The 17,193-nt window shown below is 36.6% G+C and overlaps 1 protein-coding gene across 1 annotated transcript; it reads left to right on the top strand.

Annotated features, from left to right (window-relative positions):
• The first annotated feature begins 1,558 nt into the window (after nucleotides 1-1,558).
• LOC100370876 (uncharacterized) lies at nucleotides 1,559-16,354 on the top strand. The gene is made up of 13 exons (XM_078013761.2): nucleotides 1,559-1,665; nucleotides 7,875-8,867; nucleotides 9,491-9,673; nucleotides 9,987-10,940; nucleotides 11,078-11,272; nucleotides 11,378-12,241; nucleotides 12,394-12,437; nucleotides 12,591-12,878; nucleotides 13,005-13,193; nucleotides 13,708-13,985; nucleotides 14,468-14,984; nucleotides 15,165-15,201; nucleotides 15,359-16,354. Exons 2-13 carry the CDS (start codon nucleotides 7,880-7,882, stop codon nucleotides 15,628-15,630), a joined length of 4,809 nt encoding a protein of 1,602 aa, XP_077869887.2. The 5' UTR covers nucleotides 1,559-1,665; nucleotides 7,875-7,879; the 3' UTR covers nucleotides 15,631-16,354.
• The last annotated feature ends 839 nt before the right edge of the window (nucleotides 16,355-17,193 follow it).

Raw genomic sequence — 17,193 nt, 5'->3', positions numbered from 1 at the left:
CGAAAACAACGCGTCATGACGATCACCGTTCTGTAAATTATATGTAGAGGCACGTAAAGCGTTTTATCTTCACTTTTTCTATCATTCTACTGGATATTATAGTTTCCGTGTGCTATGCTCGTCTATGGAAACAGCTGTGAAGGTTGTTGTGTGTGTGGGTTTCAATTACACGTGATATATCCGTTGATTTTTTCATTAAGTCAACAGTATGAAATATATATCTCCCAGGTAAATTTTTTGATTTGAATAATGTTAAAATAGTAGCCACTAGTAGTTCAGTATTAATGAATAGGTGATCTTACTCGTTTGATTCAAATTCGGATATCCGTACGGGTTTAACCGTTGTACACCCAGGCTATGTTTGCTTTTGTTGGAACGGTATCAAGCGTGTGTTATAATATCTTGCACAGGTCGTTTAGGTGATAGACACATAATTAGAACCTGCAAACGTCAACGTAGTATGATCTATTAAATGCACGAAAGATACCATTCAAATCTCTTCCAATATTGAACTATTGTGGAAAGTTAGTAAAAATTGTATGGCTCACAGCCAAGCCACTGATTAGTGCATATATGTTAGTGTTAATGCATGTACTACGTCCACAAAGACATGGAAGTTGTCATTGTTCTTATCTATTTCAGAACATAAAAAAGGTTTACTGTCTCTTATCCAAGCAATGAGCGTATCTGATGCAATAAATTACGAAAGTTGGCATATCATCGGGAGAGCTCCCTCAGATTCTCCTGCTACTAGGTTCAATTGTTTATCTTGTTGTGTTGAGTAGACTTATCACACGACTCACGCAGGTTAATTCATTGCATTTTAGCCTTATGCCCTCCAAGGTGAGATTAAAAAGTTCAGTGTTAGTTGCGCAGTACGTGACCGAATTTGGGGTTTAAACCGCGTCTTCTACTTTGCATAGGACCAATTTCAATCACGAGTCGTGCTCACCATTGTCTGTAACTTCGAAATACTATGTTTGCATGGGTCATCGGAGCAATGGACTCAATGGTATTTGTATATAGGAGACTATTTGGTGCAAAACAAGTTGCATGGCTCTCTCGCATTCAACAACATCTCTTATTGCAGGTGTAAGCCAAATTATTACAAACATTACTTTGCACACGCTGTTTACAAATTCAAGCAAACACGATTGGCGCATAAACACACGAAGTGAGATATGTGTGGTAGAATAATTGACAATATCGTGATTTCTGCAACATGTGATGATTTAAAGTGTCAGTACGCGGCCAAAAAAGAGTATACGTAAATACAGTTTGAGCTATTGTTTAGAAGAACACCGATCAAAGCACTGCTAGTACTGAGCCATTGTGTAACGTCAGTCAAGCATTTATTGCAAAGCACTGCTAGTACTGAACCATTGTGTAACGTCAGACAAGCATTTATTCCTCTCAGCCAAGCTACTGGTTGGCCGTACAAATGTATGCAGTCGCTATTGTTATATTTTACCATGTGCATTGAGTTGGCACAATTGCTAATATGTCATCGGGACAGTCCCTAAGTTCTCCCTACTATTTTGGTACAGTGTTTACCATGTTGCTGTTGGGTGCCAAACCCGGAGATCTTGCACGCCTCACGCATTTTGTCGAAGTTGCTGCTGTTTATTGGAAAGTTAAATCTTTCTTACCATCACTCTCGCCGCGGTAAGGTTTAAATGAACAGTGATCGTCGTGCAGTTGCGTATTCTAATTTTGTGATTAACCCACGCTGTCTGCGTTGCGTGATACCCATATCGAAAACAACGCGTCATGACGATCACTGTTCTGTAAATTATATGTAGAGGCACGTAAAGCGTTTTATCTTCACTTTTTCTATCATTCTACTGGATATTATAGTTTCCGTGTGCTATGCTCGTCTATGGAAACAGCTGTGAAGGTTGTTGTGTGTGTGGGTTTCAATTACACGTGATATATCCGTTGATTTTTTCATTAAGTCAATAGTATGAAATATATATCTCCCAGGTAATTTTTTTGATTTGAATAATGTTAAAATAGTAGCCACTAGTAGTCCAGTATTAATGAATAGGTGATCTTACTCGTTTGATTCAAATTCGGATATCCGTACGGGTTTAACCGTTGTACACCCAGGCTATGTTTGCTTTTGTTGGAGCGGTATCAAGCGTGTGTTATAATGTCTTGCACAGGTCGTTTAGGTGATAGACACATAATTAGAACTTGCAAACGTCAACGTAGTATGATCTATTAAATGCACGAAAGATACCTTTCAAATCTCTTCCAATATTGAACTATTGTGGAAAGTTAGTAAAAATTGTATGGCTCACAGCCAAGCCACTGATTAGTGCATATATGTTAGTGTTAATGCATGTACTACGTCCACAAAGACATGGAAGTTGTCATTGTTCTTATCTATTTCAGAACATAAAAAAGGTTTACTGTCTCTTATCCAAGCAATGAGCGTATCTGATGCAATAAATTACGAAAGTTGGCATATCATCGAGAGAGCTCCCTCGGATTCCCCTGCTACTAGGTTCAATTGTTTATCTTGTTGTGTTGAGTAGACTTATCACACGACTCATACAGGTTAATCATTGCATTTTAGCCTTATGCCCTCCAAGGTGAGATTAAAAAGTTCAGTGTTAGTTGCGCAGTACGTGCCCGAATTTGAGGTTTAAACCGCGTCTTCTACTTTGCATAGGACCAATTTCAATCACGAGTCGTGCTCACCATTGTCTGTAACTTCGAAATACTATGTTTGCATGGGTCATCGGAGCAATGGACTCAATGGCATTTGTATATAGGAGACTATTTGGTGCAAAACAAGTTGCATGGCTCTCTCGCATTCAACAACATCTCTTATTGCAGGTGTAAGCCAAATTATTACAAACATTACTTTGCACACGCTGTTTACAAATTCAAGCAAACACGCTTGGCGCATAAACACACGAAGTGAGATATGTGTGGTAGAATAATTGACAATATCGTGATTTCTGCAACATGTGATGATTTAAAGTGTCAGTACGCGGACAAAAAAGAGTATACGTAAATACAGTTTGAGCTATTGTTTAGAAGAACACCGATCAAAGCACTGCTAGTACTGAGCCATTGTGTAACGTCAGTCAAGCATTTATTGTAAAGCACTGCTAGTACTGAACCATTGTGTAACGTCAGTCAAGCATTTATTGCAAAGCACTGCTAGTACTGAACCATTGTGTAACGTCAGTCAAGCATTTATTCCTCCCAGCCAAGCTACTGGTTGGCCGTACAAATGTATGCAGTCGCTATTGCTATATTTTACTATGTGCATGAAGTATAAACGCTTGCTTTGTTCCCAAGCATTCGGAATTTATAAAATCCCATATATATTGACGTTAATCCAAGCATTGAGCTTACATGACACAACGTGTAGAAGTAATATCGTGTGGCAATGAATATTTACGCTAAATTGTGTAGCCACATTTCGATTTTCACAGTATTTTTATGATCAATTTGTCTTTCACACTTTTCTATGTGACCAGTTTTCAAAGTGAAATAGTAACCAGCTTAAGGTAGCGAGATGGGAGACTTTTCAATTTTCTTTTCAAAATTGGGAAAAAAGAACATTTTGGCATTAACTTTATGTCGTGTCATATTTATTTTTGCTGAAAAGAATGTTTTTGTCTGGTAACAAAAATGCATGTTTTTCTCTTCCTTAAACAAAAGCATAACCTCTTCATTAAATATTCATTACTGACAAACGTATCTGAACAAAGTCTAGATAATGGCAAATAGAATTACTTTTAATGTTTGTCATTTGTAAACACAGATAATGAAGATATGCACACTGTAAGTTTTCTTGACAAGAGAAAGATCCACGATAGTACCCACACAAATACTGACACATCATTCGAGGCTGTCTAGCCAGCACATTTTTTAAAAGTCAGAGAAGAACTATGAAGTGATATTATTAAGTAAACGTCACCATATACAATCAGCTGATTTTAGCTGCATATCGCGTCCACAAAATGACAAACAAGTTTGTTAGATTGTTTTACCGAATAGATTTATACATGCATTATTTTGAATTAGTCACAAAAATTGCGATTTATATTTATTTGGACGAAGCAATATAACATTCATTTGTCACAGAAGGGTTGGAAATTGGTTCATTAAATAACTTGCATGAATGCACGTCACCGTCACAAAAAAGCACAATATTAAAAGAAATAGTTTTATTCGAAATGTTAAACCAGGGTCTTCCTAAATATATGTAGGTTTGATTGTTTCATGTCCTGTTTGCTGCAGACCATCTCTTTCAAATATACAACTACATGCGTATACAGCACAGCGGGATCGTTTTCTGTAGATGCTGACCGTAGGAATGCTTTTCATACACGACAGAGGTCACCAAAATAGAACGCGTTGCTTAGCTACCACGATTTATTGAATTCTGTAAACACTGTATTCTTTCTTTATATTGTCTGCAAGGTTCTGTTCCACTTGAGTTGGTACAATTGCTAGTAGGTCATCGGGACAGTCCCTAAGTTCTCCCTGCTTGTTGGATACAGTGTTTACCACGTTGCTATTGACTGCTAAAACCCGAAGACCTTGCACGTCCAAAACAGTTTGTCGACGTTGCTGCCGTTTTTTTTTTGGAAAGTTATATCTTTCTCACCATCACTCCCGCCAAGGCGAGGTTTAAAAGAATGGTATTCGTCGTGCAGTTGCGTATTCTAATTTTGTGATTAACCCACGTTGTCTGCGTTGCGTGGGACTCATATTGAAAAAACGCGTCATGACAACCACCGTTCTGTAACTTCTTATTCATACTTTTTCTATCATCGACTGGATATTTTGTTGTTTTCGCGTGTCATGCTCCTCTTTGGAAACAGCTTTGAAGGTTGCTGTATGTGTGGGTTTCAGTTACACGTGATATTTCCGTTGATTTTGTCATTAAGTCAACTGTACGAAATATATATCTCCCAGGTAATTTTTTTGATTTGAGTAATGTTAAAATAGTAGCCACTAGGTGTCCAGTATTAATGAATTGGTGATCTTACTCGTTTGATTCAAATTCGGATATCCGTACGGGTCTTACCGTTGTACACTCAAGTTATGATTTTTTTGTTGTTGAAACGGTATCAAGCGTGTGTTATAATATCTTGCACAGATCGTTTAGGTGATCGACACATAATTAGAACGTGTATACGTGGTTGCCCCAAAGATACCATTCAAATTTCTTCCAATATTGAACTATTGTGGAAAGTTAGTAAAACGTGTATGGCTCACAGCCAAGCCACTGATTGGTGCATATATGTTAGCGTTAATACATGTACTACGTGCACAAAGACATGGAAGTTGTCATTGTTCTTATGTATTTCAGAAATTCAAAAAGGTTTACTGGCGCTTATCTACGCAATGAGCGTATCTGATGCAATAAATTACAAAACCATAATAACCGTTCTATGGGTATTGTATGCTTGGGAAACAACCACAAAAGAAATGGGCGTGCAGCTATATGACCAATTACGATCGCGTTTGTAACTTCGTATCTATTCAAAATATTACGTTTACATGGGTCAGCGGAGCAATGGACTCGATGACATTTGAGGATAGGAAACTATTTGGGGCAAAACAAGTTGCACGCACGGCTCTGTCACATTAAACAACATCTCGATGGCCATTTACGTCAATGAAAATACCATTGTCTCTCAGCGCAAGTGTAAGACAAATTATTACATATGTACTGCAGTTTATTTTGATTCGTCCCTGAAATCAAAAATGATATTTCCATAACCCATATGAGGTCTGAGACCAAAAAAGTAGTCCCTTCGGGAGTACAGTTTTTCGGAATAAACAATATTTAGAAGTACGATATTTTCCCCTTAGGGTACGTGAATATACTTGCCGAGTGAAATGAAATTTGAACAACAGTAATGGTACTTTTAGGCAGTCACTTATTTTGGCCCAAACTAATTTGCATATCACCCATGCAATAATGTTTTCGGTATTTTTACGGTCGATATGCAAATGAACATGGTATTTTCATTGGCTACCGAACTATTTTTATTTTGTAAACACATTTTCGTTTGCTATTTTTATCCAGTTCAAATCGTTCAACAACATTTTTGGCATGTCAGGTGTACATCACATGGAATACTACGATTGGGAGAACTTAATGTATGTTGACAACCTGGAAACTGAATTTATAAACCTTGAAGGGCTCTCAGAAGATCCACCAGCAGTAAAATCAGCGATTACTATGCAGCCGCAACCATCAGCATCGAGATACCAGGTTTCTGCTGGTGACGTTGCGGCGTTACTCAGTTCCAAATAAAAATTACCAACGCCAAAAGAGCAACATTTTAACCGGTAATCAAGACTCAGTCAATCCACGACCAGCAAGCAACATCACACACGAAGTTGTAGCGTGCAGCTAAGCGACAACCGCTGTCGACGAAAGTCGTCTCGTCTGTGGAGTACCGCAGTTGCACGGCATGTTTGCCAATGCACAGTTCTGTGGCGGAATTTTTAACTTCAACATAAACTGTGTATCATAGTCGTCCAGTTCAAGTTCTGGTTCTGCCGTGGTCCCAACTAAACGTCAACGAGTTATTTATTCGGACAGTGACTCAGATTTTATTTTTTTTAGACGTCTGATTATTTTAATTTCAAACAAGCAGTGACTCGCGTTCTCCGGGCGCGTTCTACACTGACACGCGCTGCTAGAGCGTAACACTTATATTTGAACATATTAATGGGCAATGGGGTTTCCCGACCTAAATTCCTTCCCGGTTTGCACGTTGTTTCTTTAATACGAAATAATCAAGTATGGAACATATGTAATAATAATAGAACCCCACACCCTCCCCGTGGCTTTCGTTGCGTATGGAAGTTATTTTCACTCGAGATGCGGTGTATTCGCTTCGCTCGTGAAAGTACGGCCGCAGGATACACCGCATCACTCGTGAAAATAACTTCCATACGCAACGAAAGCCACGGGGGGGGGGGGGGTCTGTCATATTATTGCCAACGTTACTTTGCACACGCTGTTTACAAATTCAAGTAAACACGCTTGACGCACACGAATTGAGATATGTGTGGTAGAATAATTGACAATATCGTGATTTCTGCGACATGTGTAGATGATTTAAAGCGTCAGTACGCGGACAAAAAAGTGTATACTTAAAATACTGTCTGAGCAGAAGAATACCGATCAAAGCATTTCTAGTACTGAACCATTGTGTAACGTCAGTCAAGCATTTATTCCTCCCAGCCAAGCTACTGGTTGGCCGTACAACTGTATGCAGTCGCTTTGTTATATTTTACTATGTGGATTAAGTATGAACGCTTTCTTTGTTGCCAAGCATTCGGAATTTATAAAAGCCCATATGTATTGATCTTTAATAATCCAAGCGTTACATTTTTAGCCGCGTTTCGATTTTCACCTTATTTTTATGATCGATTTTGTCTTTCACATTTTTCTATGTGACCAGTTTTCAGAGTGAAAATGTAACCGATCTAAACATAAACAATGATATAAGCAAATTCAAGAAAGTATTATTTTGTTGAAAAAAACAAATAAGCATTATGACCTAACTGCTAGACTATCGACAGTCCACAGGCATAATTTGTTAGTATTCTATATCAGGCATTTCAGCGAAGGGCAGTTAACGTTTGTAAACGTCCCCACGCGACATTCCCGGTACTAAACAGAGAATGATTACTATTACTACAACCATGAACAAGTGCTACCGTTAGTGGGGTATGCAATAACGTATATGCCATAGAATGGGATAGGATATGTGGTATGCATCTGATATGTCTTGTATACATTGATACACGTGCATAAAGTTATGGTCTAAATTTATGTAATTTATGTAAATTTATGTAATTTATGTAATTTTCATTTACAGTCACCATGGACCTGCTAACAAGCTTCCCCGACAAGCAGACTACAGATATTTCACTGCAATTTATGAAACTTGCATCTCTTCCTCCATCCATTGCCGAATACAAAGATTGCGAACGTTTGAATCTCAGATGTAATAGCTTTTCAACTTTGCCGCCTGAAATATCACATTTAAAGAAACTTAATGAATTGAATTTGTCTGAGAACTGCATTGAAAACATTCCGATGTCGCTTTATAAACTCACGGCACTAACCGTTCTCAACATGAACGGGAATGAAATTATTGGGAAATTGCAGCCTGATATTAGCAAGCTTGTCAATTTGCAGAAATTAGACTTGTCGGTAAACAACATCGAGGGAATCCCACGAACTATTTTAAATTTATGCGCATTACAAGAACTTGATCTCCATTATAACATGTTATCCACCATACCATGTGAGGTGGGACAACTTGTTCACCTGACAGACCTGAACCTATCACAGAACCAATTAACAGAACTTCCGATTACATTAGGAAACTTGAAGCGTTTGCAGTCACTACGTGTAAGTGACAACAAATTACTCAGTGTATCAATGGAGATAGGGATGCTAGTTGAGCTTCGAACATTAGATTTATCAAAAAACGAAATTGTGGAAATACCTTCAAGCATAGGTAAATTAAAATCTCTGAAAATGCTGCATATAGACAGAAACAAACTGACCAACTTACCGATCGACATAGGCAAACTCAAAAACTTACAAGAAATTAATATGTCTATGAACAAAATATTAGACTTCCCCGAATCTATCGGTGGTTTGGTAAACCTTCAATTTCTTAATGCTAAAAATAATCAGTTGAAATGTTTGCCAGTTTCATTCGTTAACCTAAGTAAGTTGCGAGAAGTAAACGTGTCGAATAATTACATAGAATCACTTCCGCGTTCTATTGGTAAACTGAAAGACTTGAAGTATCTGGACATCAGCCATAATCATCTAGAATCTCTTCCTCCAAGTATCGGTGAGTGCATATTAGTTTCAAAACACGTAATCACATGTTGGAGTAGATATTTAGCTTGCTTTACGTTGGATACTTAAATAAAATACTTAATAACTGATCCCGCTTACTGATATAACAACCTGCACATCATCTGAAAGTTTATATATAGGCAAATACGGTAGTGTATATGCTGTACCAATGTTAGCCAAGGAATTACCCGAAGGCCAATTTTGCTATTGTGTATTTTAGACTATTCCGTTTATTGAAAACACTGTTTTGTAACACTTTCAGTAATGCAAATGATCTGTAAATTCAACACAATATCGGTAAAGTTTGTTTCCTAGTAACGTGAATACCTGTATGTATCTTGTTCGTTCGTCGCTGTGACTAGGACCATCTAGTCATCCTGGGGTTGGAGCCAAGCTTGTGTCTTACAGACATGCCAACAACGCAGGCATGGTCACGTGCTTTTCATTACGTCACGCCACAAGCTAACCTTCCTGATGTTCATCATCGGGTTGTTACACAAGCATTCTAAATAACTTTTAGAGAATGTCGAAATCACATCAGTTTGTAATTCCGCTGCCCCTGTTAATATCTAATTAACACTAATGTATTGTAAAAGTAATTGCCGTGTTTTACAGAGATGTTGCGTGAGCTAACAAGTTTGAAGATGATGAGAAATCAAATTAAAGTTCTTCCACGAGAGATAGGATACTTATCAAGTTTATCCACATTAGTCATCGATGACAACCCAATACGAGAACCGCCTATGGTGATCTGTAATGAAGGAATTTTAGGCCTTCAAAAATATTGGCAGAAAAAGGGTAAGGTGACTTTGTGTATTATCATATTAGCTTTTATATTACTACTGATTCCGCAACTTACTATTCTTCATGCAACCTTCTCAAATGTCATATTACATTTATAATTAAGGCAATTTAGACAGTTTGTTAAGAGTCCACTTCAAATATGTCGACAAATGTTCTAAAGAAAATGCTTGTATATACATGAAATCCATTACAACCACTATAATTTATTGTGAAATCTAAATAATTTTATAACTTGTAAGTAAGCTCGATTTGTGTTCAATGACCACCTGTAAGTAAGAATTTGTATTTTTTCTTTCAATATATACAGATCAAGAACTATTAAAGAACGTCAAACCGAACTCAGAAAAAGTTTCTCTCAAGCAAAACGATTTGACGTACATACCAAAATCTATAAGTCAATACACACATATACAACAACTGGATCTCTCCAGGAATAATCTGTCATATTTGCCTTTGGAAATGTGTCAATTGACACAATTAGAAAACCTCGACATATCCAACAACAATCTCATTGACCTTCCTGGCTCTTTCAGTGATCTCAAAATACTCAATCTCAGTCGCAATAATCTCACCGAATTCCCAGATAATCTTGAGAATATTCAACAAATTGATATTTCTCAGAATTGCCTTCAAAACATCCATATTGGAATGAATCTTAGTAAATTGACGCATGTTAACATGAGAGATACAAAACTGAAGAATTTCCCATTGCAACTATGCAGTGCTTCGGAACTTTATCACTTGAATTTATCATGCAACAACATTGAAGAAATCCCTCCAGGAATCTGTAATCTTCAGCGTCTAGCAATAATAGATGTATGTGAGAATAAAATTCGCAGCATACCAAAAGAGATAGGAAACATGAACAGATTAAAAGAACTTCATATTTCAAATAACAAAATCGGTAACATCCCAGAACCGCTTTGCAAATTAAGAGAGCTTACATTGTTGGACATTCGAAACAATAATCTAAAGGAGCTTCCACCTCAGTTTGGAGAACTTCATGAGCTGCAAATCTTGCAATTATCTGGCAATGTGTTCAATGAATTCCCTCCTGCCATCTCCAAGTTGACGAAATTGGTTAAGCTTTATTTATCTGGAAATAATATGACGTCTATCCCATCCACCATTGGACGCCTTAAATCACTAGAAGAGATGAGCATAGATGGCAACATAATTACTGAACTGCCTGCAGAATTATTGGAACTGCAGATCATTAAACTGCAATTGATTGAAAACCAACAGGACACTCCATTGAAGGGTAAGTTCACTTATATTTATGTTGTAGTAAATTTGCGTTATATGCAGGATATATTTTAGTCTAAACAATGATCAGATTAACTTCGTGGTCAGTTGATTGTGAAAATTATTACTAAATCTCACGTGTTTAATTTTCAGATTTTGTTGCTGAATTGAGTCGTCTAAAACAAAACGGTTCAACAGTTGCTATCTCACCACGAATAATTAACAGAAATTCCAAATTGAACTCTATATGTGTCACTGGTATCAAAACTGGCGTCTCTTCAACTGATGTATGTAAAAATGTATGTATGAAAGGTCAAAATGCTATCAAGAAGATGTGGGATGAACTAGGTATGTTTGCGTCATAAATATTGGCATTATAATGGCCATTCCTAGTTTATGTTTAGTTTTAGTTTATTTAGATTCGAGCGTGGTAACTAATGTGTTTTATTGCAGATATAGAAACATTGAGAAGATTAGAGGAAGACACCTCTGACATTGACTTTGCAAATAGAGATTTACAGAAACTGCCGGGTGTTATAGGTAGATTTGCAGAGTTGAAGAAACTTAATTTGAAATCTAATCACCTAGACACACTGCCCGAAGAGGTGTCTAACTTGACAAGCTTGGAATCGTTAAATTTGGCGGACAATTCATTTGAGAATTACCCATCTGTTTTGTCTCACCTAGAAAATTTAGTCACTTTAAATCTGAACCATAATAAGTTGACAGCAATGCATATTTCACTTGTAAATATAAAAGAATTAGATGCGTCTCACAACAATCTTGTGGCCATTCCAAACACTGTGTCTCAGGCTAGCCAATTGACCAATAAGATAAATGATGACCCATCCATAACACTCGATCTGAAGTCTTTGAAAGTTCTACGCTTAACACATAACAAATTAACTAGTATTCCATCTGTTGATAGCTTACTCGAATTAACTGTACTAGACATTAGCGACAATAAATTACAGAAGATTCCAAAGCAAATAAGAATTCTAAAAAACCTTAAAGAGCTATATTTATCAAATAATGAGATCAAAACAGTTCCTTGTGAAATTACGCACCTCACAGAGCTACATGAATTGGACATATCCAATAATGAACTTGAGCACTTGCCCCCAGAGATCGATAACATGACGAATTTACAAAGCTTGTATATACAGAGAAACAGATTGATGGAATTACCCCGGACTATTGTACACATTGACAACTTAAAATATATCGACGCTAGCGGCAACAGCAGCATGAGAGAACCACCAGCAGATGTCTGTGATCTTGGAATTAATAAAATAATAGAGTACTGGAACAACAAAGGTATAAGAAGTTCAAATTTACATAGTATATAGAAGCATGTCATAACGAAATGTTAAATTACATTATATCTTTTTATCAGTGAATATACACTGTAAGCTGAGAGTAGAAGGTTTATGGCATATAACTATTTTTTCTTGTTTCCATCTCTGTAGAAAAAGAAAAACAACAGCTTGTATTTACCTTACAACCTTGTCAGGTAGGTCGCACATTCATGATCAGACTTATGTGATAAATACAGATTTGCAGCTAATACCAATGCATATTGTGAAGAACATTGTTCATAATTCGATTGTATGGTATGATATTAACGAGTTACTACGAGTTTCCTAATATATTTGATTTTTTTAAGGATGATACATATATTGATTTGCTTGATGGATTCAGGTTGAAGGTCCTCAACAAATCGGTTGTGGAAAAGACGCGAGTTACAGTCACGTCCAGCATTAACGTTAAACCAAGTGTACTTGAGCCGTACCATCAAATTGCTTCGGACACTATCGAAATATCGCCTACACATCCGCCGCTAAAAAAACCTGTTGTTTTATTACACACCTTCCCCAAAGATAATACAAAACAAGGATATATATATCACAGTGATGACAAAGGCCAGCATTGGGAAAAACTTTCAACTGATCAGGTTATTATATAATCTTGTTAGAATCATGACTATATCCTGTTGGTGTATGTAAATCGTATTCAGATACAGATCGAATATTGTAATGTATTATATTCGCCTTGCCTGTTTTTCTTTTTTGGGGGACAGAATAATAATGTCATCAAAAGTGATACACGCGTGTTTGGTATGTTTGTTGTTATCTCTGCGCCTCGCCGGGAAAATTTCAATGTTCCAGCAGCTGGTGGAACAATTGTGTCAAGTGCGTCAGAGGATATATCGGTTACCTTCGCACGAAATTCCACAAGGGATAACAGGAATGAATCGATTACAATGCAGGTGAGCAAACATATCCAGTAATTGATTACAACATATGCCATTGCCGTTACTCTATAGGCTCTGCTGAACAGCTAACCAATATAATGCCAGATTTCGTTAAGTTCGAATCGCCGAAAATCACACTTTGTAACAACCATTGGATTAATATAACAGAATTTTACTATTTCCTTATTCAGATGTATCCACAACTCTTCATTGTTTATACAATAAAAAACGTTTCAATCTTTCATCTATTCTTGAAAATAATATCGACCGTTTTGATTTTGTTCGAAATGACAGACTGACAAATATTTTGTTTGTAAACTATATTATGTATCATTAAGCAAATTGTGGTGTGTGTTTGTTCGATACAAAGGAACTGTTTCATTTCAGGTTTATTACCTATTGCTAAATAATATTACAGAACATGACATAACATGACTATGAACATATCACCAGTAGAGACAAACGCATATGTATATGACCATTAATATTAAATACGTTTTGTGAACTAAAACGGACAATTCCTCCCTAGATACATAATACCGATCCAAGTCTTCGTGCTGTAAATATTGCATTTGAATCAAATATCACGTTCAGCCCACTGTTGCACTTAAATCATGAGGGCGAAGATGAGACTAGATTTCGTAGTCTGACCACAATCCTACCGATACCAAGTAGTTCATCAAATGTTACAACCAAAATTCATGTTTATGTGAAAAGATGCAGTCAAAAGTGGGAAGATTATACAGAAAGAAAAGTATCATTATCAAAAGGCCATGTCAGTATTCATTCCGACTTTATGCCACAGAGGTGAGTGTAGTCATGTAATTGTACATGGCTGACGTAATACGTTCTGTGATAAATAAAACATACGAGCTATGACATTTTATTTATGGGTAATTTGTCTTTCAATTTGCGTCATTGAACAATAGATAACTGATGTCTGGTTAATAATTATTATTATTATTATATTATGAGGTTTTTCTTGCAAATACAGGGGTTTGATTCGTGGCCTAATAATTATGAAAAACGTCACAAAAATTCATCTTATGCTATTCTAATACTTGTTGTGTAAGTGTATAACCAATACACAATTCGCCACAGACAACCTATAATCAGTTGAACACGAGTCCTTACTAGAACGCATACTCCTTTCCCTACAATACGAAGATCACTACACAAGCTTAGAATAATATTTAATGCAATGCTTCTTCAACCAAAAATATCACTTACAGCCATTGGCAAAAGTTGGATGCAGTTTTTCAGAAACATTACGTTTTTATTCTCAACAGATGTTTGATATCTAAAGCTCCAATACATCTGGCGCGTAGTGAAATCTCTAAACACGTGATACATGTGGACCAAGAATTCATACATCCAGTGACCAAGGTTAAATTCCTCTTGATGCAGCTCAAAGGAAGGCCGTATTGCATGCGCCTTAGCGTTGTAAAGAAAGAGGAAATAACGGAGAAGATTAATCACGAGATAGCCAATGGATATTATTCTTATTTTGACAGTGTGTCGTCTAGTGAAGACGTGGATATGGCAATTGATGAAAGTATTCGTGTTGAAATTAGTGACGGGTTTTCCTTTACTAACGAGAAGAGAACGTTAAGGTTTCATTTAGATGATGATAACTTTATTAGTCTGAAAGTCAAACCTGAAAAGCGTGTCAAAAATGAGGCTGTTGGTCATATCAAAATTATCAGGAAGCAGCAGAAACTTGAACAGCTCTTTTTCTATCTGCGGTATTGTTCAAGCACAGAACCTATCACTGAGCTGCGATTTGGAATCGCCGAATTAGATCAGGTATTTGATTCCGTTTCAACAACAACAGCGGCACAAGACAACACAACACAACACGGAATAAAATACATAGTATTGAGAATATGTCATTCATTGATAAAAAATATGTAGCATTATCTCTTATAGGAATTTTTTTCAGTTGGCATGCACATAAAATACGTACTTTCTGTTTTATTTATCTAGGAAGCGGAAAATGAAACAGTCGAAGTGCAACCAACAGGTATGTTTTTATATCATTTTGTGAGTTTCTAAATAAATAAATAGCGATGTTCTCAATTATTATTTATCCTGTTTTAATTATGTATTTGTGAGCACCTATATTGTAAATAATATAAAATGAAATCAATACTATATGAAATACTGAATTGCCTTAACAGATTTAGACAGGGCTATTAATATCACTGTTGACAATCTGATGAGCGACGAATGGAAACATCTTGCACGGCGAGAACTACAAATAACGGACCCAGACATTGAACGTATTGAAAATCGGAATCCGAACCAGAAGAGAGAACAAATCCACCAAATGCTTCGTATGTGGAGAAATAGAAGTGGAGCGAGTGCAACTGTGGGCGCCTTGATAATTGCACTTGAGGAGCAAAAACTAAAAAATATTTCCGACGAAATACGTTCCAAAATAGAAGTATAGAGCTCCTACCGAAACCAACAGAATAACGCTCCAGTGTAGTGCCACTACCCAAACCAACAGAAAAAAAAACGACAGAAAAACTCTTTAGTTTAGTGTCCATACCCAAACCAATAGGAAAATGATCTAGTGTAGTTCCCATACACACCGAAAAGATAGAATATATGTTTATTTTCAACTACTTGGAAACAGAAACTATGACTATCTATATGTCAGTACTTAATGTGACATCCTATTTAGATTATATTATGTCCTCAATATAAAACAATGGTGCTAATATACAGAGATAGGTGTATTTATGCAATGGTGAATAATGTAAACATTTAACAAACATTTAACTTCTAGTATTGATTAGAGAACGTAAACATTTTTTTTTCAAATATTTTTTTTAAATGGCTATAGATTACATGTGTGCTGTGATTACAATACCAGACAAATGCCGGATTCGAACTTATATTAATGTTATCAGGTTGACTTTTAAGCACAAACGAGCAAGTAGTAGCCGTCTACATAGAAATATTTTATAATATTTCCTTTTCACAAGAGATGGTGTATAGCTTCATTCGACGTATTTTTAAGACTGACAATTATTTAGTGAGTGTTAAATGCTTATTTTTTTGTAATTATAGCAATAATTTGTATAGATAAAACAACTTTGAAGTGTATATTTGAGTGTTGTTCTATGATTCATGTTGAGCTAGCAATAAAGTTATAATAGTGATAAGGATATGTAACTTGTTTTTATGTGCGAATGTGCACAGACACACACATATGGGAAAACCATCATCAGTACGACATCCCGTGTCTGCTCTGCACACACGGAAATAGATGCAGGTTAGTTAATGGAACAGGCAAACTGTTTGACAGATTTTAAACGCTAGACTGTGTGAAGTTTTCTAAGTGAACAGATGTATTTCAGGCTGGATTACCACATGCAGCGTGTTGTACATCCTTAAACACCGTTTATCTACAGTGTAATATCTAAGTATAGTAAAGGTGTCCTAACCTAAATTGCCTCCAGTCGGTGTTCGGGAAAAACTCCAAACTCATCGCAAATTAGTTAATATTCTCATTTAGCTGTGTCACGCGATCACTAGCGCTTCGGCAATCGCATTTTGCTTGTTGCTTATGGTGTCTGTGGCGGTCCGATGATCAGTAAATCCTGAATTAAACTTATGATTGAATCTCTATGCAACCTTTGTTGTAACCAGTGGATTCGTGCACGTTGTGACTGTTGCGGTTATGACACGGGGCGATCAAAACCACTGGTTGAGTTCGGATCAGATTTCTATTCATTATTGACGCCACATCGAGTTATGTACATTATTCAGCATCGCTAACTGTAACATCGATATGGATAAGAAAAGTCACCACACAAATTGATAATTGACAGCCGCTGGTTGTGACATAATGAATACCACGGAAATCACTACAGTATGTTCGCATATCCATGAAAAACCTTCAAGAAAAATGTTTACACAGCCTCATAACCGTGGTGGTTCTCTCGCCTATACCATAGAGGTAAAATATGCATAAACATACACGGACATCGAACAGGAAATCGTG

The sequence above is a fragment of the Saccoglossus kowalevskii genome, chromosome 18 (assembly GCF_978046115.1).
Source record: "Saccoglossus kowalevskii chromosome 18, keSacKowa6.1, whole genome shotgun sequence".
In the NCBI taxonomy this organism is placed as follows: Eukaryota; Metazoa; Hemichordata; class Enteropneusta; family Harrimaniidae; genus Saccoglossus; species Saccoglossus kowalevskii.
This window is presented reverse-complemented; position numbering and strand designations above follow the sequence as displayed.

Excerpts from the sequence above, each read along its gene's own strand:
- LOC100370876 (XM_078013761.2), top strand. The coding sequence starts at position 7,880 with ATGGACCTGCTAACAAGCTTCCCCGACAAGCAGACTACAGATATTTCA. Across the intron at positions 10,941-11,077 it reads ACAGGACACTCCATTGAAGG|ATTTTGTTGCTGAATTGAGT; the intron begins GTAAGTTCACTT and ends TTTAATTTTCAG. Across the intron at positions 14,985-15,164 it reads GAATCGCCGAATTAGATCAG|GAAGCGGAAAATGAAACAGT; the intron begins GTATTTGATTCC and ends TTATTTATCTAG.